This window comes from Hypomesus nipponensis, chromosome 22 (genome assembly GCF_054491055.1).
Source record: "Hypomesus nipponensis isolate SF chromosome 22, ASM5449105v1, whole genome shotgun sequence".
NCBI lineage: Eukaryota > Metazoa > Chordata > Actinopteri > Osmeriformes > Osmeridae > Hypomesus > Hypomesus nipponensis.
In genome coordinates this window covers 4,735,943-4,762,500 of record NC_140382.1, presented here as the reverse complement: position 1 = coordinate 4,762,500, position 26,558 = coordinate 4,735,943, and the positions used below count along the sequence as shown (strand labels likewise).

Here is a 26,558-nt window from a genome sequence, read left to right as displayed (position 1 = left end):
TAAAGGGTTAAGGGTTGGGGTTAGAGTCAAGGGTTGGGGTTAGGGTCAACAGTTGGAGTTAGGGTCAAGGGTTGGGTCTGGGTTAAGCTCAGTCTTACACAGTAGCCATAATATGATCCTACTTGTGATTGTTTCCATTAGCAACCGCCGGGTAAAGTCTGCGGGGAGTGGAGCGTACTAAATCGTCGGAAAATCATGTGAAGGTTCCAGAAGGATCCAAAAGGATGTCAGGTGTGTTCTAGAGGGTGGGGGGGGGGGGGGCACACCTTGATGAAGAGCTGGAAGCGTTTGTTCTGCTGCTGGAGCTCTTTGAAGAAGCTGACCGCCTCGTTGTGGTGGCTGCAGAACTCTCCGTACACCTGCTTCATCCGCTCGGCGTTCTCCTCGGAAAACTGCGTGGGAGCAAAGCCACCAGACGCAAGTTGAACTCTGGTATCTTTTTTTATATACTGTATTTCCACAGTTGATGCTTTTGTTTACTGATAAAAAAAGAGTCATTTCTTTATTACTGTTTGTAGTAGTTTGCTTTGTATTCTGGCCAATTTTGGGGGAAAAAAGGACAACAATAAAAGGTCACATCACAACAACAAAGGTCTCAAATATATTGTAGTGGTGGCCTGACTCGTCAAAGCAATAATTGACGCTCGTTTATTTTCCAATCAATGACGACTGTTATTCCGCGCATTGCGCAAAGCTCCGCCCACCTGCTGCAGCAGGACGTCTCCTATGTGCTGGATGAGGTAGTTGCCGTGGCCGCGGGGGTGGGCGGAGCTACACCGGCGTTCCCTCAGGGCGCTGAAGAAGCCGTGGTGGAAGAGGAGGAGCTCGTCCAGGCAGGGGAAGACCCGGCCCACCGCCTCGGCGTCCAGCAGCACCTCCTCCCTCATGCCCCGCCGGAACACCTCCGCCATGACGCACAGCGTCTGCAGGTGGTGCAGCTCCGTCTGCATCAGCTCTGCCAGGCGTCCACACACACACACACACACACACTGTGAGCTTTCGCGAGCGACTGCCGGCACACCTTCGTTCCCCGGGCGCTCGCTCGCTCGCTCGCTCGCCGGCTTCCCTCGCTTCCCTCTCACCATAGATGACGTCCTGCCTCTTCACGACGCGCTTGTCCTGCTTCTTGCAGAACTTGTGCTCCACCGTCAGGCTCCACGACTCGGCCTCGTAGTCCAGAGCGTCTGCCGCCAGGTCGCTCTGGAGACAGCCGTCCACGCCGTCTACACGGGAGAGAGGGGGGGTACAAGCATCTCGCATGACGGATAACGCTTTTTGTGTTGTTGTCTTTTGACACTCGTACTCGTATTCCTGGCGTCGTTTGGCCCCTCCGGGCTTCCGTCCCTGCCGTACCTTCACCGAGGGAGGAGTCAGTGGAGGCCGAGGATTCGGTGGTCTGCAGCAGCTCCTCTGATTGGCCAGACGTCCTCCAGCCGTCGTTCTCCATCTCAGGGCTCTCGCTGAGCCTGTTGAGACGACACGAGACACTGTTCACCATCGCCGTCGTCCTAAAACTCGCCGTCGCCCTCCTCACGAGCTTTTCGAAAGGGGAACCTCTCGACCGCGCGCCAAACGTCAAACAGAGGGAGGAGCTGTCTGACCTGTCGGAGGCGCCGGGGACGCTCCTGGACAGGGGGCTGGGCAGAGAGCCTGGCAGGGCGGGGGCGGGCTCCCGTCGCTCCTTAGGCGTCATGACGGGCACGGAGGCAGAGGTGGGCATCGCCGACGGCGACGGGCTCTCTCTCACCGTGAAGTCTGAGGAGAGGAGGGGCGGCGGTCATGCTTCAGGGGACAACAACAGCGGCGCAAGGCCCCCCCGCGCGGGACGGGACCTTGGAACCGTGTCACGTGACTCACTCTGCGGGAGGGAGGAGGTCCTGCTCTTTGCCGTGGTCACCGCGTACTTGTCGTGGAGTTTCTGCGGGGCGGAGGGAGGGTGAAGGAGACAGAGACAGAGAGACAGACAGAAAGAGAGAGAGAGAGAGAGAGGTACACAACACTGTGACTTCCAGGCACCAACACGTTAACAACACACTTGGAGCAGTCGACACGGATATTATCCGAGACGTTTCCGCTCGCACGGCTGCCATTCACATGCACACACAGACACACACACCCCCATATGTGGGTCAGAAAGGACTTGCCTTCAGACATGGTGGGGCCGACTCCTTGCAGGCCTTGTGAACCAGAACAGTGCAGCCTGACAGGGACAAAGGTGCACAGCGCGCACTTAGTGGAAAACCAGAGCGACACAACACCAAATTCAAATCCATACCAAGTATTCGACGTCTGCGTTTCAATTTCTATCGACCTGGTTAAAAGGAGGATCGACGCGTACGCGTCGGCGGTCATAAAAGATGGCGTCGCGACCGCGGCGAGGCGGTGTTACTCACTGGCGCAGTGGAGCAGGTCCTTCCCCGAGGCCGGCTTGTCGCACACCAGGCAGACCGTGGGGCCCGCGCAGGCCCCCGAGGAGAAGCGGTGTCCGTTCAGCAGCCGGTCCTTCCCCTCTCTCTCCTTCTCCTTCCCCTTTCCCTTGGAAAACCAGGCCAGAGACATGACAGGGGGAAACATGGTCGGCAGGCAAGGCACGCTTCACACGGGAAAAAACGCCCAGGCGCGGGAGCGCAGCTCCCAGCTAGACGTGAACGTCTAGACGACACTCCTGTCCCTGAGTGGACACGCAACCTCGTGAGAAGCACAGTGACAGAGTTTTTTTCTTTCCTTCTATACCTTCCCCGCCCTTTTTTTCCCCCCTCCTGCGCCTGTTAGGAAGTTCAGCGCTGAGGAAGTGGATGGGTGCATCAACAGCTCGTAGGGGGGGGGGGGGGGGGTGCGAGAGGGAGGAGGGGCCGACGGGGAGTTTCCAAACTCAGACCTGACTCATTCCCCTCGCGCGTCAATGATTGAAAGAGAGGGAGAGATTCGACTCAAGGACTCGACCTTCTGGAAGATATTTTTCCCCAAAACATTTCCTTGTCCTTCTTCCGGAGAAACAAACGGGCCGTTCTGGATCGAGGGCCACGCTTTCCTGGATGCCGTTTTCACTGGGCAGATCCTCCATTAAACGGCCTCAGGTGCGGCCCGGGTCTAGAGGTTATGATCCCCCTCTCCGTGACTCACAGGACGTGGTGCTTTACGATGAGTTTTACGACCCTTTTTAAAAAGGCACACCTATTGTATCGTGAGGGTCAGCGCGTGCGTGGCTGCCTGTGGACTTGGATCTCCTACACTACCAAAACAAACAAGCTTCTCGCAGTGTGTGTGAGTCCAATGCCGTATGGATGTGTGTGCGTGCTGTGTTGATCCTGTTCTTGGAGGTCCTACTGAAACAACAATGTGTGTGAGCGTGTCATTGTTCTCGGTTTGCGTTTGTGTGTGCGTTTGTGCGTGCGTGTGTGCGTGTGCGTGCGTTGCGCTGGCGTGGGTGTTTACCTTGTTCTTGCTCCGCGTGCTCGACATGCGGCTCTTCAGGAAACTGAAGGTGCGGATCACTTTGTACTTCTCCGACTCCACTTTAGACGGGATGCTGTAGTTGTCCCACTCCTCCTCCTCGATCCTGCACATGCACACGCGTGTCAGAACGCGCGTGCGCCAATCGCGCGCTACGCAGGTCGCAACGGTTAGACGTAAAACATACACCGGGGACATTAAAAGACACGAGGAGTCACACTGCTGACAAACTGGCGGTTAAATCATTAGTCGCATGTTTGTCTTCCGACAGAAGCTCGTGAGTAACTCGGGGAGTGCAAAGCTCAGGCACGGTGCGTGTCGTCGACACGGCGGTTAGTCGGACGTGCTGGTGAGGGGTCACAGCCCACATGCGACGGGAAGCTGCATCGCAAGGCAAACGTCTGCGTCTCAGTGCAAGACTGTCTACTAGACAGTCTAGACAGACACACCTGTCGCCCCGGGTCAGGATGCTGCTGGTCAGACGCCCGAGAGAGAGCGGAGGACTAACAACAGGGCAGGACAGGACCAGTCCATAGGTCCAGACAGTTTGTTCTCAGTAGTGTTGTTGTGTCAAGATGAAACAATCACAGTCGGTTAGAGCGGGTGGACAAGGTTTAGTTAGGCACGCACTTACACACACACACACACACACACACGTATGCCCTACATTCAGTGATCCGGTAGAAAGCCAATCACGGTTAATGAACATACACGACAGAGCATCTACACTGGGAATCTCTAAGGGTTAATCGTGAGGAAGTTGTTTGTGTTGCGTTATGGGTAGTGGAGTTTAAAGCTAGTGATTAGATGTTTACAGCCAAATAGGCATGGCAGGGGGGGAGACCGTAAGGGAAGTAGGTGGGCACGATGAGGGTTTTGGGGGCGAACTCTGGATGCCAGGGGGCAGTGCCTCACATACTCTTTGAGGAACTCTGAGAGGGTGAGGTGCTGGAGGGATTCTGCCAGCTCAACGCTGCCCTCATCGTCTGCCGACTGGGCACGCTTCCGAAACGTGATCTCCCTAAAGGAACACAGCACACACACACACCCTTCAGTGTCCTGGTGAGGAACGGCAGACACACAACTTAAGGGATCAGACACGCGACACACCTGTTACCTTTTACCATAACACACGCACAACCCAAACGCACTTTAATATCGACGATGAGACCCACACACAAACCTGTGAAACAATACAAAACACACACACACACACACAAATAACACATCCATAAACGCGCACACACATTTCTCCCACACTCTCCGTGTCCGCCAGCAGGGGGAGCTGTTTCCGTGTGTCCGTGTGGTAAAGAGGCCCTGCCAGCAGATGAATGGAGGACAGGACCGAGCAGCTGGCACAGTGCCTAAAAAGCTCTCAAACAACAGGAGCACTCGGAGGCAGGAAGTATAAAGGATGTGTTCTCTTTGTTCGTCCCCTGTCTTTCAGAGGGCAGTAAAATCCTACTGGCCTGTGTCTCAATGCAGCAGGGGAACTCCAAAACGAAACACGAAGCATTGTGTTCGGAATTTGTTCTGAACTGCGTATGGAAAACCAAAGCGACTGTTTTTTTTTTCTCTTCCATTTCCATTTGTACGTTTTAATTGATGATCGCACATGCGCACACACAAGCGCACGCACACGCACGTAGGGGGCTTTTGAAGCAGGTATCAGTCCTCGTGCGTCACAACCGGGCTATTCCGGGCTATTCCGAGCGACTGATCTGAAACCAGCCTTGAAGGCCTGACACGGACAAAAGAAGTGTGATGAAGAAAGACAAGCGTGAACTTCAGAACAACGCAGAGCCCTCGCTCACCGAGCAACCAGGTTGCCATAGTGACCTCTCGCCGCTCACAGACCAGAGACGATATCAGTGGGAGAGTCTGTGATGTCATAAGGTAGAGCAACTGCTTCTCGCTCTGAGAGAGCAACATTAAAGACCAGGGGAGAGCAAAGGACCTAGGAGTCAGCCAAACACGTGTTTACAGTGTCAACAAAGGCTCAAATGACTCATCTTTCGAGATAACTTTCCATAACGCATGGAAAATACAGGGAGTTTTTCAAATGATACATTTGATTCAGATTAGCGTTAGACCTGTTGCGCCATTTTTTACAATCGTGTCAGAATAGACATGAATGTTGGACGAGAAAACTGTCAAGAGGAGGATTTGGAAGAATTCAAACGAATCCTGTACCTGCTGTGCTTGTTACAAATGGCAAACCAACTCAAAACTCGTGAAAGGGAAAACTGGTGCAGTCCATGTCAGTGAATGAACGAGTACCTTTTATCTTGTGGATGGTCAGTCAGACTGGAGGCTCGCTGTTCTGTGGACGGGAAGTAGAAAGATAAAACATCGACCACACGTGATAGAACTATGTGAACCTTTACACCAACTCTTAACATCACATATACATGTATATATTGTATAATGATAAATTGAACATGGATTCTTTTTGGCATTAATCCCCCCCCCCCCCCCCCAACCCACTTGGTGCTTTATTGAGCATCCTAAATAGCATCATCAGCCATTGCTACGTGAGGATTCGTGTAACTAAACACACTTCCTGGTTCGGAATCGGTCCGAGGATTTTCACACACAGCCCGTACAGTCAATCAAGTACTGAAGCACACCGCAGACACAACGCGAGGAGGAAATGAAACGAGAGCGACAGCCCAGACAAGCAGACATGCGATCGGGAGCCCCGCCAGCCGTGGCAGAGGGCCGTGCGTGGCCCCCAGAGGAGCCCCTCTGTGCCAGACTCGCCACCAGGCCACCCGGAGCAACCGCACCGTCTGTCCCCGTGTGATGACATCACTGCCCACGCCCTCCCCCCTTCTCACTCGCACGCACACGTCACTATGGGATGACAAGCCCCACGGAAGGCCGCAATCGGGTCGGCCCTGCGATCGGACGGAGACAGCCGAGCCAGCGCATGCAAGAGGAAGAGGTCAACACACACACACATGCCATGCGCAGTCTCAGCAGCTGAGGACTAAAGGTGAAGTACTTACTACCGGGGTGGAGCAGAGAGAGAGATTTAGACAGAGAGAGGGCCTGAAGGAGAGATCTGCTGTGGTAGAGGTTGTGGAACACGCCATCTACAAGGCAGAGTGGACACAGAGAGCTCACTGGCACCGCGAGACTCCAACCCCCCCCCCCCCCCTCTCCTTCCTCAGGACAAGAACCGACTCAGACTCAAGCGGGTCAGCTGGATGGAGGAGCACAGGCCTTTAGGACGATCCACCCAGATATAGATCGGGGTGGCCTCAAGGGAGGAGGACGGTCGGGCACACTGGGCAAGCAAAGGTCGCTGCTGCAGTGGTCACACAGCACCGACAGTCCAGTTCAGTCAACACCTGATAGATTTACACTGGATTTGGAAGGTGTTGCTGTTGTGTGTCGCGTTATCGGTCTGGTATACTTTGGGTTTGGATGGAATACAAACACATAGCATACAGACGAATGCAAAATGATATCCATGGTGAACATATTAGGGTTGAGTGTATGTAGTATTAGTGACACAAAAGGTGTTGTAGTTAGTAACTTCATGAAAGGAGACGAAACTAGAAATCGAGATAAATGTTCACACTACCCCCCACCTCCCCAATGGCCACCACCCTAACCCCTGCCCCTGGTCGACTCACTCTCACAACAACAAAAGAGTTAGAAACAGGAGCAGGCCTCACACAGTTCAAAACGAGCGTTTTCCCAGAGAAGTGTTCTAATAATAAAAACAAATAAAAAACACGTCAAAACAAATGAGACGTTTTCACCGTCGCAAAGGGAACCCCCCCCCCTCTCACAAGACTAAGTTAACAAAGCTGAGCACATTTTCCGACGGTCGTCATGCCGACGCTGACCTGAGCCGGGGCTGGCCGCTGGGTTGGAGGAGGAAGAGGCGGAGTCTCGGGAAAAGTGGGCGGGGCGCAAGAGGACCTTGGGGGAGGAGTAGGAGTAGGAGCGCAGACGGATCCCCGGGTCGACCACGTCCTGGAACGACACATACACACACGTAGCCCTTCTAGAAAGCTCCGTTTGTGCCGCCTGTGAAGGGCTGAAAGACCTGGGGGAGGGGAGCTGCGTTGAAGACCCCCGACGGGTTACCTTGGAGGGAGCGGCCTCGCCTGCCGAGGAGGTGGAGTGCGAGCGTACGCAGGGCAGGTCGGGGGAGGGGTCGACGGTGTCCCTCTCGTCCCCGCTGCTCCGAGGGTCCGAGTGGAGGAGCGAGAGGGGAGACATGGGCCCCTCGCCCTCGCCCTCACTGTCCACCTCCAGGGAGACCAGAGTGGGGCTGAAGGGAGACGAGGGAGAAGGGGAAAAACGTCAACACACGACAGGCCCTTAGACACACACACACCGAGAGGGGCCAATGCCTGTGGCGCTGGATGTCAGTCGATCAGGGGAAGAGCCCTGACCTCTTGTTTTTGAACAGTCCCTATAGTGACAGGGCAACGGACCAATCGGAGGAGACTTCTACCTGAGGTCACAGGGCTCCAAGGGCGTGGCCTCCGCGCGGTTGGTCAGGTCAGAGTGCGGGATGCTTTTGAGTCTGGCGAGGGCCTGGTCGGCGGGGGAGGGGAGGAGGGGGGCGGACGTCGCAGGGGCCAAGGGCTGGCCGTCGTCTGATTGGAGGTCCGGAGGTGGCGGGGGCGTGTCTGTGGCCTGGAGGAGGGATTCGGCGTGCACCGCGTCGCACGCACGGCTGTCTGTCCCAGAGCTGTCCGTGGTGACCCCGGCAACACTGTGCATCCCGTCCACATCGTTCCCCTGCAGAGGAAAAAGACAAATGGACAGATATAGAGAGACAGAACTATAGTCGATGAGTTGATGACAAATGTTTTAGAGAGAAAAGCGCTGGAGAAAAAAAAAAACGCCTCTGCACCTGAGTCATTAACATGCTGTCCAATCGGGCGTGACTCCCTCCGTTGGTCATAGACACAGCAGAGGCTGCCTGGCCCTTCACTGTAGAACACACACACGCACACACACACACAGTGTCAGAACACACGGTTCATCTCAGTGCTGTCCTCATCTGTCCTCGTGCTCCGTGTGCTCTTCTTGAGTGCCGTCAAGCAGGAATGTGTTTTTATTGGCTGAGTGATTTACTGCCAGAGCTGACGTAGGATGGAGCAAAGCCCCTTTTGATAACGGTACACTCACCCTGATGTCTGTCACATGCCAAGACCCAGAGGAGAGAGAGAGAGAGAGAGAGATAGAGAGATAGAGAGAGAGACAGAGAGAGAGATCTCTCAGAGAGAGAGTCCCAGAAACGGATGTAAAAAGGCTTCACAGACAGAGAGAAAATACTGTGAGAGAGGGGCCAGGGGAGAGTTGGGGGGGGGGGGGGGGTGAGCAAAGGGGAGCGAGAGGACGAGCGAGGGAGAGGACAGCAGGACACATTGGAGAGAGAGACAGCAGACCACAGCTAACGATGCCAGATTGATGGATGCGAAAATGCAACCTGCAGAGACTGACAACGCCAGACTGTACGCCAGGAAAAGAGATTAACGATTGCCGAACTCCAGATGCCGGAGCATCACTCAAAAGAACGACAACAGTTCTGATGGAAGTAGCGTGCCGTGGTGGAGACAGAATGGTTCAAAACAACTTCAGTTATTATATTCCCTAATGGAGCCGACCAAAAATATGACTACAACCTTGTTCTATTCAGACAAACACAATATTTGTGTGTAGGTAGGCATGCGCGTGTGCGTGCGCTTCAACGGCCGGCTGTAGAAAAACCTCCTTTACGACCTTTAAAGGTTTGTTGTCATAAAACCCTTCATGGAGAGACTCTGCACACACATCATGACCCTTGCCTGCTCAGCGTTGCAAAAGGCAACAAAGCCAGGTCGGGAGGGTTTAAATTTAGAGAGAGGGAGGTAACGTAATACAATCTCAATACAACATGATCCATGTATTGTTTTATGAAACGAACATGAGAGTGCTATTAGACAATGTCATGCCAGCTTCAGTTCCAAACAACTTGTCCAGTACAGAGGGCTCTGGTGTTCTGATGATGTAAACACCAGTCTTTCCCATGCCGTGACGTTAACAGGGCTGCCTTTGGGATCATCTCCAGGAGCCAATCCTGCTGGTTGGAAGTTTGTTTTGATGAGCTTTCTTAGTCTCTCTCTGATGTCTGGGCTAGCCTAGCCTAGCCGGGCCACGCCCCGGCTTAATGTAGGGGAAATCCTGGGCATCACTCAGGCATTTCCTGTTCCCTGTTCCCGGTTGCTAGCACAGCTAACACAGCTAAGGTGATACTGGAAAACTCACTCTACTCAGCACATCGCAAGGGACCTCTGCCTTGGCCATCTTATCCCCCCAACAGGTCTAATGCAGTCTGTTCTGTCGGCCCCTGTGTGTGTGTGTGTGTGTGTGTGTGTGTGTGTGCGTGTGTTGTGTTGTGTGTAAACCTAGCAGGTTTACAGGCATCTGTCTGTCAGCAGTACCAGACTGGAGTTGCTGAGTTTACAACAAACTCTCCATTCATAGGGTTCTCCCCTGACAACGCGCAGGAAATTAGCATCTCCTGTAACCACAGCAACCCCCCTAAACCTCCCAGCATTCTCCAACTCACATATTCTTTTACTATACTAGTAAACCAATGAGTGTGTGTGCGCGTGCGTGCGTGCGTTGTGTCAGGAGCAATTCCCCAGGTTACAGCGTGTGGATCCTCTTAAATGTCAGCTTTTGTACGCCTATGACATTTGAGCGTGTTAACATTCCTTCCTTCACTTCAATCACAGAAGGCCACTGTCCAACTCACAAACTTGGGGGGGGGGGGGGGGAATAGTACAGCAGGGCAAAGGGGGGTGCATAGGGGGCGAGGGGGCATGTCCTGGTCGAGACCAGCTTGTCCCCATTCCTGCCTTTGTCCCAGTGACAGAGCAGATTCCTGCCGTTCACAGTCTGAGTCATTGTGAGGTTTCGGGGTTGGGAGGGGCGGCGACACAAACAAGAGGTCCCGGGAGGACAAAACCTCCATCAGCCTCAAAGAGACTCGGTTCAACCCGGCCAAAACACAGTTGGGGAGTTGAAATGAAGGTGTGTTCCGGAAAGCCCTCTGTGTCGGCAGCAGTTAGTGCTGAGCATTTCAAAACTTACACGAGGGTTATGCAGGGCGAGTCGGCAAGACGCTGGCAGACGACAGGCACATCCGAGTTGCAGTTCACGCTGTGAACAGCAGGGGGCGGGCCGAATAAAACATGCTACTGTGGTAGACATTGTCTCTACCTGAAGCACGTACACTTCCACAGGTCTTCAGCATGACACATCCATTACAGAGCAGGAGAGGAAGAGAGAAAGACATAAAGAGAAAGAGAGAGAGACACTCACTCGTTATTGATGGCTGAAGCTCCTCATCATCGTCCAATGAGAGAACAAGCTCTTCTTCAAAAACCTGATTGGCCACCACAGAAATCACACGGCAGAGATGTGAGTCAGCGGGTGGACAACACGCCCGTGTACACATGCTCTCTCTTGCCCTCTCTGTCTGTGCACACACACACGCGCACGCGCGGGCACACCCAGCAGCGCGAACTTTGACGTATACACACACAAACACACACACACACAGACACAAAGGCAGGACCGCCACATCTCGCCCGGGGTGCTCCTGGGATCGCGTACTCACATTGTCCGCGACGAGTCGGTCCACCTGGAGCTTCCCAGGCCCATCTGAAAGCAGAGAGACTGTGAGCCTGACAGACAGTGAGCTACCAGTGAGCCCACCGCCAAAGCAGTTAGGGCATCACATGGGGAGGGGGGGGGGGGGGGGGCGGGGGGTTGATTTCTTGTAGAACAGATATAGCATGCTCAGTCCGGCCAGGAAGGGGGGGGGGGGGGGGACAAGATCAATAGCAATGTACGCATCCCGTCTCCCCTGTTGACGTGTCGATATCCAGCCTATCGTCGCTATGGTAACCAAAACCAGGATGGGTTCAGACTGGAAAGCGGAGCGGTATATCTTGTGTGTTAGAGCAGCGTTGTGGTGTGTGTGTGTGTGTGTGCACGTTTGTACTGTGGAGGTCCACAAACACACAGAGCTCTTTGTGAGGCAGACCGATGGTTTGGGACACACTCCCTCTCTCCTGGGGGGGATGCCTGTTTGTTCATGGCAAAGCTCCCACACAGAGGTACAATCGCTGCATAAACACAAACACAGCACATACACAATCGCCCGTGGAGGCAAACACACGACACGAGACGAGACATGCAGAGTAGGAAGGTGAGCTCGTCCAAGAAACACAGGGAGACAGAGACAGAGAGAGAGAGAGACAGAGAGAGAGAGACAGAGAGAGAGAGACAGAGAGAGAGAGAGAGAGAGAGAGAGACAGAGAGAGAGACAGAGAGAGAGAGAGAGGAATATAGATAAATATGGGCAGCACAGAGGCCTCAATGTATTCACAGACCCACAGTGTTTCAGACACCTCAAAAAGTCTGGTGTGTGTGTGTGTGTGTGTAGGACCTATAATCCCAGTCATATTAGGTCATACAGGATCTGGTCCATACACTCGTGTTGACGGAGGGAGGCCCACGAGAGAGCATTTTCCCATGCAGACTCTGGACACACACATTCCACACACTCTTAACATCACAGGCTGTCTTCATCTTGGCTGGTTCGAAGAAGCCCGACTGAGTGGGTGTGCTCTAACACGCACTCTTAATGCTTTTCTTTTCTTATTTTTTTTCTGTTTTTGGCCACACACCTTCTCTCTTGTATGCGTACAGCTTGTGTGCTCTGTCTGGTTCATGTGGAGCACACACACACACACACACAGACACACACACACATGAAAGACGATGTTTGCTGGGCACGGTGTGGCCTGAGAGAGAGACAGATCTTCTCAGGCCAGTGCATCGTGGGTAAACAGCAGTGAGCCACCTTTTGTGTGCCTGAGGTAACTAGATCCTCATTAGGATCCTGGCTAGTACACAAAGCTATTTGTGGACCCAGGTGGACCTGTATGGAACACTATGACCACCTCCAGTGGCTCCTCCGACTTCCTGTTTAAAATGGTTCATTAAGAACTCTTCCTTTTAAACTCGAAATTGATAAAAAATAAAAATAAAAAAAGGAAATTCTGAACTGAAAAAGTTTCAATTCCCCAAACAACAGCACGTGATCTGACTGCATGGTCTGAGAGGCCCCCTCACCTGTATTACTGTTCTTGTCTTTGTCTGTCATTGTGCTGTGGAGGAGGTCCTCTGTGTCTCTGTGGTTCAGCTGAGCCTCACCTCTGAGCTCTGTGATCTGGAACACGGAGGGACAATACAGGCACCATTATTTAAACCCACGAGGATTCGTTTGACTGATGATGTCATTGATTCATTAGTGACTCATTTGAAAATTCCCTTTTGGTTCAACTTGCTCATATCCTTTTTTTTTTTTTTTATGACATTATGAAATGGATTCAATCCAGAAACAGCAGCGAGTCTTGTGAATAGGAATATTACACATTCAAGAGGTATTAAAAGTATAAAATAAACCCCTCTCTTCTCATATGAGTGATTAAAATGTTGTTCAGGCAGCAACTTTAAAACTCTCCCGGAGTTCTAACCAAACTGTCATTGGTTGCCACTCAAGTTACAACATCATTCAACATATCTTCCGCACGGATCATAAAAATGTCATCATTTTCGCATTCCCTCTGATCATGTTTAAAGCGTGTGGAGTGTGTACAAACGCGACAACCTGTAATTAACTCCAATGGACTTTTACAATGCATGTTCCTCGTGCATGAACACGCTTAGAGACGAGCCAGCTCGCAACGGAATGACAAATGACTCCCACGAATCCCTTCAGCTTAAGATATGTCTTCCGATGAGCGATTGCATCAACCAAGGATTCCCATACGGGGGTGTCAAGTACCACAAGTCAGCCGACCCGTCGACATTCAACAAGCCCACTGACATCCCCCAGCGGACAGACCCCTGATCACCTGTCTGGCGATGTCCTGCTCCGTCCGTCTGTCCCTGAGGAACTCCACAGCGTCCAGAGCGCTGGCCGCCACAGCCCGCTGGGCCGTGAGGGTCAGGGCGTCCGACCCGGGAGAGAACAGCAGGGCCCGGGAGCCGTCGGACCACACGCAGCTCACCCCAAGGGGCGGGGCCGCCGTGGAGATAGGGGGGCTGCCGGACCGGGGGAAACAAAGAAAAAGGGGGGGGGGGGGGGGGGGGTTAGGGTTAGTTAGTTTGGTTTGCTCTCTGTTCCCTGCTGAAGCGGAAATAAACATAAGGCCTCAGCACTTGGGAATAGATCCGCACGCCCAGACAGAATGCTCGAGATGCATTGTGGTTGGTCAGGACGCGAGGACGTTTTAGCCGGTCTCGCTTCTCGAATGACGACCTCGGCTGGTCAGAGACACTCTTTCACTCTATGTGTATGGCGTTTTGACTTGGTGTTCCGCGCGGGTTTGTGGTTCTGTGTGGGCGAGACTCACGTGGCGAGCGCGCGGAAAAGGGCGTGGTCTTCCCTTCTCTGGGCCAGCTGAAGGGGTGTGTCCCCCTCCAGATTGGGCAAGGTCAGTGCCCTCTGACCCCTGGGCTGTCGAATAAGGAAGCGGGAGAGATGGAGTAGCCCGAGTCGGACGGAAAGATGGAGAAGGGTCTCTCTGGGCTGGAGGTCAGCTAGACAGGTAGTAGAAAAAAGACAATAGAGAAAAAAGAGAGAGGAAAAAAGAATGGAGAGAGAGAGAGAAAATGGCGAGAGTAAAATATTTAGCCTAAAACAACAGCACCATTTAAATCATATCGACTTGCTCTACCGTTGACTAATCACACCCCACACACTGCTATTTACTTTCCATGTTAAACATCGTCTCCCGAGATACAAGTTTACAGTCTTGGCAGTGTCTGGTGTGTAGCTAACTGTACATGTTAAGACAAATCTATACTAATAACACACCAACTATTATTAATGATGTGCAGCACACAATATGGATGTACCATGTATGTGGCCCTTCAGCCATATGAACAATACCGTAGAAGGAGAACATGAACACCTGATAAATACCAAAGATACACACAGCTTTCTCATAGCTGGTGTTTATGCGGGGAGTGTTCTCCTCTCGCTAACGTTTACTATGACACGCACACACGCACTAATGAGAACAGGTTGAGCGACTTTGGTCCATGTGTTAAAGAGGGGGCAGGTGGCTTCAACAGCACCCAGCCTCCACGTGGCCGGCCCTGGGTTTACAAGCACACACTGGAGGACTCGAACACCCGAGCAGGACACGTTGGCCTTGCCATCAATTATTCTCCGAAGGGCTGAGAAAAAGGGATAGCGTTACCATGGTAATCCAGTATCTCGCTCAAATCCTGCTGGAGAAATGCTCTTTTTCCCCTCTCTCTCTAATTGTCATATTCACTCTGGTCCCTTCATCGCTTTCTTTTCTGTGGCCTTACTTCTTGGTCACATTGTCTCCGTTACCTCCCTCCCTCTCTCCGGTTTGTGATCGAGGCATACTTGTGTTGAAAGGCTCCGTCAGCCGCACAATGCCACTCGTAATTGGGACCCAGTTCGAATCACGGCGTGGATGAGAACACAAACCGTAACTGTGTCAGAGTTCAGCGGAGAGGAATTTGCGCTGACAAAACGTCCCGCAACATTGGATAAACCCGAGTGTCAACCCGATCGTTTTCATCTCGGTTTGTGTCAGTGAACATGTCCAGTGTCTCAACAGGGGAGGCAGCGGAGTTAAGAAAGCTGAGCCGGCTGTCGTCTGGTCACTAATGGGAGGTGACACGCAGGCACACAGACAATAGGACACCTCGACAGTGAGAATTTATTGTCGTGATTTCGCTAACACAATTGGCCCTGCCGCTTACGCAAGAAGCTTGGGGTTCACTTGAAGTCTGCCGTCGCGAGGAGAAATTCTCCCCACCTGTGCCTCTCCTCTCCATGTGTCTGCTAGCCCGGGAAGGCAAAGCATCCCTGTTGAACAGAACTTCCCAAGCTGCGTGATGTACTTTCTGTGCTTGCATTTGTATGGCTGGAGGAGTACCAGCCTCATCCGGCCTTCTGCCAGCTTGTTCTGTCTGGCAGCGAGGCGGAATTGTGCCGTGGTCCTGGTTTGTTGGTTGTCAGCAATTTCTTGCTGACTATTATCACCAATGCAAGCACCACTGTAATCACAACAAGTAACCACCACAGTAACAACTTCTTTCATAGCGACTATTTGCAAATTTTGGGGGATTTTTGGGGGGGCCATTGCTGAGATTTTGGGGGGAATTCATGGGAACAGAAGAGATGCAGACATAAATAATTAATAATGGTTTCATTAAACAGGCCATTAAACAAGTTTACATTATGAACACTCCACAACTAACATACTAATTCAAAATAATATTCTTGTTTAACAGCAATATACTTGCAAATGTTGAAGAAGACTAGCAATCATTTGTATTCAATATTAAGCTTGAAAATAGCTGAAAAAAAAAAAAAGATTTGGCACAAAATCTCTCCAAAACAAACAACAAAAAAATCTGTGAATTTTCCATCCCTTTGTAACCCGAAACAACAACACAGGAAAGGGTATTTTCACTATGCATGAGTAGCTGGTATGTGCAGGCGGTGGTACAGTGAGTAAGTGTTCCCGTAAGTCTATATGTGTGCGTGTTCAGGACGAGATGAAACCAAGTGAGACAGATGGGACCAGAACACACCACTCAGAGCGTGAGCTGTGGGACTGAGCTCATCCTCCTATCCATCACTAATGGCTGTCATTTCCCCTCCTCTGACACACGTGCACACATACATACACACACACACCTTGTGGAACACCTGCTCCTTTTATGATCACCCCTCGCTCGACTGGACACGCGCGTCAGGTGACACAAACATGTAGCTAGATTTCAGGACACTGAAATTTACCCCGAACTATAAATAGGACAATACTGGGACACACGAAACAAAGTTTCAACTTGTCTGCCATGCATTGCCAACATTCTACTGAATATTACAATTTTCAAGATATTTCTCTATCTAATCTTGGATAAAGCCTTTCAGACTATCTCCCTTGTCCACTACTAATTATAATCTATATGACTGATAGAGCTGAGTGGAAGATTTCGTTTTTTGAAGTGTCAAAAGGAATCAGAGGAGCCTGGTGAACCTGGAGCGACTCCAGATTCAGAGATTCAGAGAATCAGTCCACAACGGAGTCGCCATCTTTAGCCTCCCTCAACCCAAATAAAAACGGAATCACATCCCGATCCAATTAATCCTGAATGTTGAGTCGACCCTTTCGCCTGAACTGATTTGGTGATTTAGAGCTGTTGTTCTATGGGATGGGGAAGGTAGATGGTTACCTTCTCTTGGCTGGCTCCGCATGCTGCTCCACAGTGGAGGATGATCCATGTTAGCCATGGCCAGGGTAATCCTCTCATCCATCTCCCGGAGTGCGACTTCATGCTCTGGGCTACATCCATCCACCACAGGCCCATCCTCCTGGTAGCCCTGCCCAGGACAAGGTTCCTCCCCTGGGCCGCCAGTCCCGTTCTTGGCTCCACCCTCTCGTGAGATAATCCGCAGGACCTCCAGGTAGCTTTGGCTATTAAGATGGTCGCTATTGGCTGCCAGGTACTCCACCACTTCCTGCACCGTATCCTGGATGTATTTCAGAGAAGCTCTGCCTTCACATGGTTTGGCCAACCCTCTGGTGTGGCGGTAGGAGGACACAGAGACAGCCTCTGGGAGGTCGTGACCTTGAGAAGGAGAGACCCGTCAGTCATGCCTGATGTACTGTTATTTCGTTTTCAAATATACCTTGAATTCACAGGAAAGCAAATGAAAGGAAAAGCAAAAGGTCAATGACCTTAGTCAGCGTTCTTAGTCAATGACTTGGGTCACCACTCCCCCTGAACCGATCCCTTCTCCAAGGCGACCGAGCCCGAGGGACTCACCTGGGACCGTGAAGCTTAGGGAGGCTCCATCCTCTGTTCTCTTGGCCACGGTCACATGGGTGAGTCTGGAACCTTCTAGAACCACATAGAACTCGGCCTGTTCTTCTGCGTCCAGAACCTGCAATGTAGCACGGGCCTCCACCTGGCCCTGGGGGGGGGGGGAGGAGAGACAGAGAGAGAGACAGAGAGACAGAGAGACAGACAGACAGACAGACAGACAGAGAAACAACAGGATAAATAATCTTTGTATCATACAGGCTTAGTCAACTACTATGCAGGGAGAGGTTGAATGGGCCCAAGGAGGTCAACAACAAGCCTAGCCATCCATACAACCAACCCAACGCATACCTCAGTCACCTCATCAAGGCCGCCATTGAGAAGCTCCAGTCTCCACACAACACCAGAACAGAGTAGCTACAAAGAAACAGAACACTTTCCTGCTTGAGGGAATAAGGTGTGTCTGAAAGCCACCCCCTTTAAAAGGCCTTTTACTATTTCCAGTCTTTCTACAACCCTTCCTGTGCTTCCTGGATTGTGAGGGGCCCTTCAGACTTAATGGTGGAGAGAGGAGGGGAGAGGGGGGGGTAAAGAAATAGAGCCCCACACTCCCACCCCAAGGTCCTCCACTGTGGGAATGCCTCACTACACCTTTCTCAGTCCCCGTTCCGGCACCATCCGTTCACCTCTTCAGCCGACACTCAGGGATCGGCAGTTCTTTACTCTTACCTCTCTCGCCTCAGCCTTAATCCTGTTCCCGCTCCCTTTTGACCCCTCTCTTTCCTTAGAACTCGGTCCCCCCCCCCCCCGCCCCCTTCAAATGATCCTCCTCGTAATCCTTACACCGGTTCTTCTTCCCCCCCCCCCCCCCAACAACCTTTCACTTTCTCTCCCCTTCCCCCCCGTGTCTTCCTCACCCGTCTCTTGATCACTCCTCCACCCTCTTTCCCTCCCTCCTTCACGTGAGGGATTTGGTTCCCCCCCCCCCCCCACACACAATTAGCGTGGCTGGAGGCCTCTAAAGACGAGAAGGGTGGGACACAGATCACAGCGGCGACCCGATCCGTGCATGAAAGGCGGCCAATCGGACACTGCTTGAAAAGGTGAGGAGAGACGGATGAAGGGAGGGAGGGATGGCGGGAGGAGATAAGGATTGGGTCGAGGGCGAACACAAGGAAGTGGGTAAGAGGGATGGCGTGACGGAAGGGCTGGGGGAAAGGAGTGGCGAAACGGTGGAGGGATGGAGATGGAACCGGGGACGAATGAAGGACACATGGAGGAGGATGGAGGGCTGCCTGGATGGGACCTCACAGTCCTGCTATGAGTGACACGTGGCAATGATTTAATGGGGCGTGTGACCCCATACAACATCATTAGAAGTGCTACAGGCCTCCAGTGGGCCTCGCTTTTACCACACAACTAATCACCAATCCTGAGGGAGCAGGGAAAGGACTGGGAGGCAATACAACAGCAGAGTACTGTGTCCTACTGTACAACTACAGGAAGAGATGAGAAAGATGAGCTAAGTGCCAGAGTAGGAAAACCCCCCTTTAGAGAAAAAAAAATAAAATAAATCTAAGTCATAAATCTCAACTGCTGTGATGCTATTAGAAGTCAGATGATTAACAGCCACTTAATCATCCGCCTGGTCGTTAGGGAAGCAAGTAAAAGGAGAGTGAATGTCACAGGCTATCTCAGACAGCTCGAGAATAAACCTCTCCAGATAAGATAGCAGAACCACCAACCTGGTCTAAGGTTGACAAACACCGAGGCGATACTACAAGTCACAGGTGTAGCTGGTGAAGCCTGGAGGGGGAGAGGCTAGGAGGAGGAGGGGGGGGTGGGGGACTGGGGGGGTGGGGGTTGTGGTAAGGCATGCTTGTTTGTGTTTTGGAGTGAGCAGGTCACATGTCAGGCTGATTCATGGGTCTGGCTCCAGGGCTCCCTTGGCCTTATTATTTGACTTTGTGACTCTGTGACTGTGACACGGTGACGCAGTTGGATCGAGTGACATTTGAATAATTCACTTTGCGGTGAACGTCCATGGGAAAGGTGTTAGGGTTGAGGAGCTATTCCCCAATGTGCTCATTATGGAACATGGTCTTCCATTCTGAGTCACAATGGATTGACTTGATGCTTATCTCTTTCTCATACCCTACAGCATATAGCTGTTGTGTTTGGCTCAAATAAATCTAAAAGTCTATTATTTCAAATTATACCGAGAGAGAGAGAGAGAGAGAGACAGAGAGAGACAGAGACAGAGACAGAGAGTGTCTGGCTATCTGGTGTGATCTCCTGAGGGACCCAAACAGGTGACGTCATGGGAACCACATCTACAGCAACAACAACAACAGGCTGAACAACAGTAGGTCCAATGAATTAGGTACAAGAGTGGTGGAGCCAAGACAATGGGAAAACACAACGAATATTGATTTCCAACAGTTTTTCTCTCCTTCTCTCGCTCCATCCCCAACCTTAATACAGTCAAATGTGTTTTTATTGACTTTGACTCACGGTGTGGTTCTCTCTCTCTCTCCCCCTCTCCCTCTCTCTCTGCACAACTTGAGCTCATTAAATCATGCATTAGGACTACTGGTCGGGTTTCTTTGTGCACTTTGAAGTTCAATCAAACTCTGTAATCCTTTTAAGAAATAAAAACATGACTGCTACTGATGGTCCTTAATACAAAAAAGCTAATGGCTTTATAGATGTGCTTTGATCAAAGATCACGTGGGCAGATTTTATACAGTTTGCTCACCACTGACCGGGTTCTATAGGCACTGCTAGAAAGGGAATACAACAGCTTTCCTTTCATCTCACTTGAGCGTTTGTTGGTCATTGTAAGAGTCACCTAAAAGGTCACCTGATGCCTTTCAAGTAAATCCAAAGTGAAACAGGTCACATAGAAGAGGAAGACAAACCTGTCTAAACGCTCAGTGTACCGAAACAGAATTATTGTACATCTGAGCCTTCAGGGTGGTTGTGTGTGTGTGTGTGCATGCGTGTGTGTGTGTGTGTGTGTGCCCTTCTCTCTTCAGAGTCACATACCTCGTATTCAATTTAGTGGACTCATGGCACATTCATACATTTCTGAAAGACTGTCACTAAAACCTGGATCGCACCCATACCTCTTTCACATGACAGAAGACCGACTCTCAGCATAGATTCCTGTTACATAACAAGCTTAAAGCGACACCTCAATTGACAGACTTGATGTATGTCTAAATTCAACCTACACACCGCATTTACGCCTCAGGACTGGTCATTTGAAGTCATCCCCACAGAGACCAAAGTATAGGCTATGTATGAGCATTTGATCATGTTTGCTCACGTCAACCCCCTAACTCTCTCAGGCTTATCTCGCAGATACAAAGACATGACATACTGTGGTTTTACTACTCGTCTAACTTTGGTCAAGCCAGCACGGCAAATACCATTACCTTAGTTCTCGGACAACAAAAGATTGTAATCATTAACCCACTCGGGCAAGATAAAAGGCGCCCTTTCAAGCTCATTCAGCAGTTCCCACCAACTCTATCAGTGCCACGCTGGCACCTGTTGGCCCTCTTGACTGGCGGCTGCAGCTCAATCAAACCCACATTTGGATCATGTTCACATGATGCTTATTCCACAGGTAAATGCCAACGTTCTTTTTCTGTTTTGGAAAAACCTAGTTCTGCACCACTATATGATACACACTCTATATGAGCACATCAAGCAGCGGGAAGTTTGTAAGTTAATGCTTTAAAATGCAGTGAACGTTCAAGCATACCCCGGGGCAATGTGTGAGACTTCAGCCATCTCTTAGAGCACGTCATGGCACTGATATGCTTGACCTGTATAAAAGCAATGTTTTTATTTGTCTTCAAACTGCTTCAGACAGCACACATTCCTTTCTTCTCACCCAAAACACAAACCAAAACTATTCCTTATAGCCAAAATACCATTCCAAACCCAGCAGAACATAAGAACACAATCTTCTAGCAAGTGATCTCTCAAAGCCAGTGGCACAAAGCCTGATAACCCCATACACACATTCACACCTGGATAAACTGAGGGAGGCTGACACACACACAGTGATTTCTCTAGGGGTGAGAGAGAGAGAGAGAGAGAGAGAGAGAGAGAGAGAGAGAGAGAGAGAGAGAGAGAGAGAGAGAGAGAGAGAGAGAGAGAGAGAGAGAGAGAGAGAGAGAGAGAGAGAGAGAGAGAGAGAGAGAGAGAGAGAGAGAGAGAGAGAGAGAGAGAGAGAGAGAGAGAGAGAGAGAGAGAGAGAGAGAGAGAGAGAGAGAGAGAGAGAGAGAGAGAGAGAGAGAGAGAGAGAGAGAGAGAGAGAGAGAGAGAGAGAGAGAGAGAGAGAGAGAGAGAGAAGAGAGAGAGAGAGAGAGAGAGAGAGAGAGAGAGAGAGAGAGAGAGAGAGAGAGAGAGAGAGAGAGAGAGACTTGAGCTCATTCAAAAGAACTCAATAAATCATAGTTCTTATTTCCCCCGCACGGCTCAAACCACCTCTTCAGACACAGCCAATTACACACGGAGCGCTGGCTGCCGATGCCTACCACTCAATACGACCATTTGTCAATTGTTCTGCGCCGCCATTTCTGATGCGAGCCAGACTCTGGGCCGTTTCTGCACAGGTCCTTCTTAAATCTTTTAACAGGCCGGTTACAATAACACTCTCTCAATCACACACACACACACACACACACACACACACGTCCACTTTGCAGTGCATACACACATACATGCATAAAGCCCGGCATTGAGGCCTGGACCTCATTGACGAGGGAGTGTGCTGAGTTGCTGTGTAGTGACCCCAGAGTGGCAGGGTGGGGACCAGTACTTCCTCCCAGGCCAGCAGTAAAGTACATGTTCAGACATGTCATGTCATGGCACACATGCCTACACCAAGAAGGCCGCCAGAAACCAAACGAGGTGTTACATCTCACTGATCGTACATGAATATTAGAGATTATTTATTGACTTTGTCTGTGCCTCGTTCCCTATGTGAAACCCCATTGGTTGAAACCTTAATGACCTCTGGTTTTCCTCGAGGCTCACCCAATCTAAACATGTATAGCTGTGGGTGTGTGCACGAGACAAGACATATACCAACAGAATTCTAGCAAATGGTGGCTGCAGGCACAGACTCAAGAGGTCGGTTGAAGGTAAACAGTGTTGTAACCAAACACGACTTCAACAAAGAGGGAGAGCTAGGACCGTCCGTAAAGGCTTCAGTTTATACTCTACTTTTTAAGTCACGCGTGCGTGACTCCGGTGTGCAGTCACCTACGGTCGGCTCGTTCTCCGGGCATTCTGAAACAACCTTGAAAGAACGGAGAGTAAATGTCTCCCCGGGACCCCCTCCAGAACCGATGACAGAGCTAAACAAACAGACACTCTCTCCTGCCTGCAGAAATCTGGCAAAGATTCAGTGGCCGGGCCACCCAGGCTCCGAGCCATGAGATGGAACACGCACACCTATACAGTATCCAGTCACACAGACAGAGACAAGGAAAGACACAAAGTCAATTAAAAAGAGTTATAGAAATCCAATACAAATGTAAAAGAGAAACTTTAAGAGCTATTTTGAACTAAATTGACATGAGGGGACCACCAAGGACCACCACACTTTGATTAACTCTACAATAGGAAACGTACAGTATGTATTGACCCACTGAAGAAACATGACTTTTTTGGTCCGGACTTATATTCTCAGAGCCAATAAACAATAAAAGGACCTTTCATTCCTGTAAACTCACTCTCTCTCTCCCCCTTTCTAGCTCCTATTACCACCACCCCCCCCCCCCCCCACCCCCCAACACACACACACACTCACTCCTACATATAAGGGCAGATTCTGGCTGGGCAGGAGCATGCCTTGCCATCTGGTGTGCAGGCAGTGGAAGGGTGAGGGGGATCTGAGTGGTGGGGGGAGGGGGACCCAGGGGACAACACACAGCAGGATACAGTTTCACCTGAGCCCCACTCCCACACACACACACACAAGGACAGCCAGTCAAGAAGCTGTAGAAAGAAATAGGGGGGGGGGGGGGGATGGTAGAGAGGGAGTGAGAGAAAAGATGTAGATGAAGTTGAGATGTAGAAGACGGAAGAAAGACGGGAGACACACACAAAAGAGCAAGGGCAACTTTTCTGCCCGGGGAGAGGTCACACTTACATACAGAGGCGCCTCTCTGCGGTCCAGCTCCATCCTCTGTGCATCTGATGGAATTCTGGGAAGAAAACAACAGCCACATACTAAGTTCTTACACTATAGTACTTTCTGCAGAGTAACATCTCTGTGAACCTGCCCAGCAATAACGCAACCAAGACATGCAGTCCCAAACACGAGGAAGAACTTGTCCTCTTCTGACATTGGTCTTCCAAGGCACTGATATTACATCTGACCTGCTCTACTCTTACAGTTGAGGAAAACTGGCAGAATCACAAGACTCTATGTGTGACCCCGTCTAATCCTCTCTTCTCTCCACCGTGTTTGGGTACACAGCGTCTTAACATGAAAGACCATCATACCATTGTAATATTCTTCTCTGGCATTCATGTTGTTTCCATGGGAAACTCGAGAAAGCTGATGGTTATCTGAGAAATCAAGACTTGTAAACTACTTTGAGTGTGCCTGTGTGTGTGTGTGCCTGTGTGTGTGTGTGTGTGTGTGTGTTTATCTCCAGCGACAGGAAACAGCCATGACTGTCTGAGTCCTGCTGCTGTAACTGTAGAGAGCCACAAAGTGCACACACACACACCTGATCGGCTGTGACCTCACCCTGGTCTGTGAATACTGCATGGACAGCCTCGCATAGCAGGGCTCAGTCTAGTCTCGGACGGCGAGATAGCCAGCACTCAGAGACTCCCGTCACCATGACAGGTTGGCACCCCTGGCCTGTTGATTTGATCATTTACATTGGAATAGGCTAGAATCAAGAAAGAGGGAAACAACATGATCTACCGTCCTCCTTAACTTAGCTGTTTTGATTACTCTTGCTGCCAACATGTCTGTGCGTTCCATAAATCCACCGTTTGTGTGACATGAGTATATATTTGAGTGTGGAATGATCTGGAATGAGGCTACACTATTATATCCAGCATCTGCTTCCCTAATTTGCATGCTTATTTTCCTATGAGGAGCAGGGTTGAAGTCCAAACCTTTACACTCTCCCCACATTACAACCCCAATATAGGCTGAAGCCATTACCAGTTAGGTCCCAGGGGTTAAGAACCCTGCATCCACAACTAAAATGTTTATGTCGACTAAGTTGAGCGGGATATGTCTTCAGCATGTTTCTGAGAAACAAGGTAAAAAAAAAAAAAAAGTGACGGTTCTAAGGAAATACAAGGACGTAATCCGAGTTGATAGACCTGGGAGCTTTTCAATGGTTGAGCTAGCAAACGAGCTAGCTAGCTGGTTGGCATGTTCAAAAGGCAGACAACAAAAGTCCAAGGTGCGTGTGAGGGAAGGCGCAAAGACGAACATTCTCGAACATTCAAAGTCTCGTTTCATTCCCAGCCTGCCCCGTAAGTGGAGCCTAGCCTGAGATCAAAGGGTATGACGTGACAAGCTCCTGTCGGTTCGACATCCAGTATGTCTCGTCTAGTCACTTAGGTGTAGAGAGGTGAGACCACGTGTGGCGACCTGACCCCTGACCTTCTCCAGTGTCTACGTCAGAAAAAATGACCCTGGCCACTGGCCAGAGACTCAAGGACACAGGTTGAGGAGAGAAGCTGACCGCTGACGCACAGAGACATGCACACACACACACACACACACACACACACATCTTAAACATACACAAACAGAAGGGGAAAGAACACCATCAAAACCAGAGGAGGAGATCCCCCCTGACATATCTACCCATCTGGTCATGTGCCCAAAATATTTTCAGCCTCGAAATGTGTCCAAGTTCTCTTTTCTTGAGGTCTTTGGAGGTCACCTGTGAATAATCCTATTCCTCTCACATGGCCTAACTCACTTCAGTCACCCACACCTGGCAAGGCTTCACTAACCACACTACTGGCATGAGGAGGCAATGTATTGACAATGTACTTTTGTTTCGGGCCAATCTCAAGGACAAGGGCGCGGTGCCTGTCAGATATCCTCAGGAACACCCAGCTGAAATGTTCAGCCTAGCGTCGGAGGGTGATTTACGGCTCCTGAGAAAGTGATGCTTGGGTGGAATGACAACCATCCAAAGGAGCTGCCAAGAGCAGTACGGCGCTGCAATGTCTCATTCTCAGAAAAACAAAAACATTTAAAAATCCAGATACCTGAGCAGCAGGTGAATCTTGAACTACAATAGATACAGACACGCCTCGTTAGACGCGCCAAGCATGTTCGGATGCATGTTCATCTTTGAGAAGCGGATGTCTCTCACATTTGTAGCGAACCAAAAAGCATACTAAAGCAATTCGTTTCAATACGTGAGAGAATGAGATATAGGATTATTCTCACTGTGCATTTCACACCTGAAGGGATCATGATTAACCCAATTATGTTACGCCCACCCTTCCTCTTTGTCCAAAAGGACTAAACTTCTGGGACTAGGCCACTAACAGTATATCAAGTCTCATACAAGGAAGTGAGTGAGCTCTCAGATAATAAGCACACTGGCTTATTAACGACCCTCACTAGTTTCAACCATTGACCCTTATCGTATCCTTATTTAAACAAAATTATATTCTTAAATATTCAATATTTATCTTCCTGAAAACAGTGTTAACGCCTGTAACTTCTTTTCAGTGCTCATACAAGGCTTTTGAGTGTTTGAGCAGAAAAAATAATTCAGGTGTATTATTCATGAAATCAAGAGACGTTGGGATAGGCTACATTCAAATATTCAACACAAGATTCAAAACAAGCATAAGGCCTACGGGATCACACAAGGAGAAAAGGTTGTTTCTGTTCTAAACTTCTCAAAGCATGGCAACAAGTGTTTGACATTACCTGTAGCCCGCGCGCACTGATGTGAAAGCTGCAAGTGACGTGCTGCACACAAAATAAACTGCAATACTTTCCACTGTTCGTTTCCTCTAAATGACTGATGGTTTTGGATCGCACATATTCGCCATAAGACAGCTGTCAAGTCACTATAAGCCTTTTGTTTTCAGCTCCGTCCGTCCTTAGATATGATGAGAGGCATACTGAGCTTAAAATGTGTAACGACTGCCGCTCCGCTTCTTCT

General features: G+C 50.4%; 1 protein-coding gene across 1 annotated transcript in view; it reads right to left on the bottom strand.

Annotated features, from left to right (window-relative positions):
* The window catches only part of arhgef28a (Rho guanine nucleotide exchange factor (GEF) 28a), a 38,467-nt gene extending 11,909 nt beyond the window's left edge, over nucleotides 1-26,558 (bottom strand). Inside the window, exons 1-24 of the mRNA XM_084687469.1 lie at nucleotides 26,321-26,558; nucleotides 23,540-23,594; nucleotides 17,368-17,515; nucleotides 16,774-17,169; nucleotides 13,902-14,088; nucleotides 13,401-13,590; nucleotides 12,616-12,712; nucleotides 11,093-11,136; nucleotides 10,795-10,858; nucleotides 8,336-8,415; nucleotides 7,931-8,220; nucleotides 7,558-7,744; nucleotides 7,314-7,443; nucleotides 5,734-5,776; nucleotides 4,373-4,474; nucleotides 3,436-3,559; nucleotides 2,394-2,535; nucleotides 2,145-2,200; nucleotides 1,858-1,918; nucleotides 1,602-1,755; nucleotides 1,354-1,466; nucleotides 1,083-1,223; nucleotides 705-955; nucleotides 267-392 (exon numbers count right to left, since the gene is read on the bottom strand). Of these exons, the coding sequence (XP_084543595.1) occupies nucleotides 267-392; nucleotides 705-955; nucleotides 1,083-1,223; nucleotides 1,354-1,466; nucleotides 1,602-1,755; nucleotides 1,858-1,918; nucleotides 2,145-2,200; nucleotides 2,394-2,535; nucleotides 3,436-3,559; nucleotides 4,373-4,474; nucleotides 5,734-5,776; nucleotides 7,314-7,443; nucleotides 7,558-7,744; nucleotides 7,931-8,220; nucleotides 8,336-8,415; nucleotides 10,795-10,858; nucleotides 11,093-11,136; nucleotides 12,616-12,712; nucleotides 13,401-13,590; nucleotides 13,902-14,088; nucleotides 16,774-17,169; nucleotides 17,368-17,515; nucleotides 23,540-23,572 (3,159 nt within the window). The 5' untranslated portion in view covers nucleotides 23,573-23,594; nucleotides 26,321-26,558. The remainder of the gene's footprint in view (nucleotides 1-266; nucleotides 393-704; nucleotides 956-1,082; nucleotides 1,224-1,353; nucleotides 1,467-1,601; nucleotides 1,756-1,857; nucleotides 1,919-2,144; nucleotides 2,201-2,393; nucleotides 2,536-3,435; nucleotides 3,560-4,372; nucleotides 4,475-5,733; nucleotides 5,777-7,313; nucleotides 7,444-7,557; nucleotides 7,745-7,930; nucleotides 8,221-8,335; nucleotides 8,416-10,794; nucleotides 10,859-11,092; nucleotides 11,137-12,615; nucleotides 12,713-13,400; nucleotides 13,591-13,901; nucleotides 14,089-16,773; nucleotides 17,170-17,367; nucleotides 17,516-23,539; nucleotides 23,595-26,320) is intronic.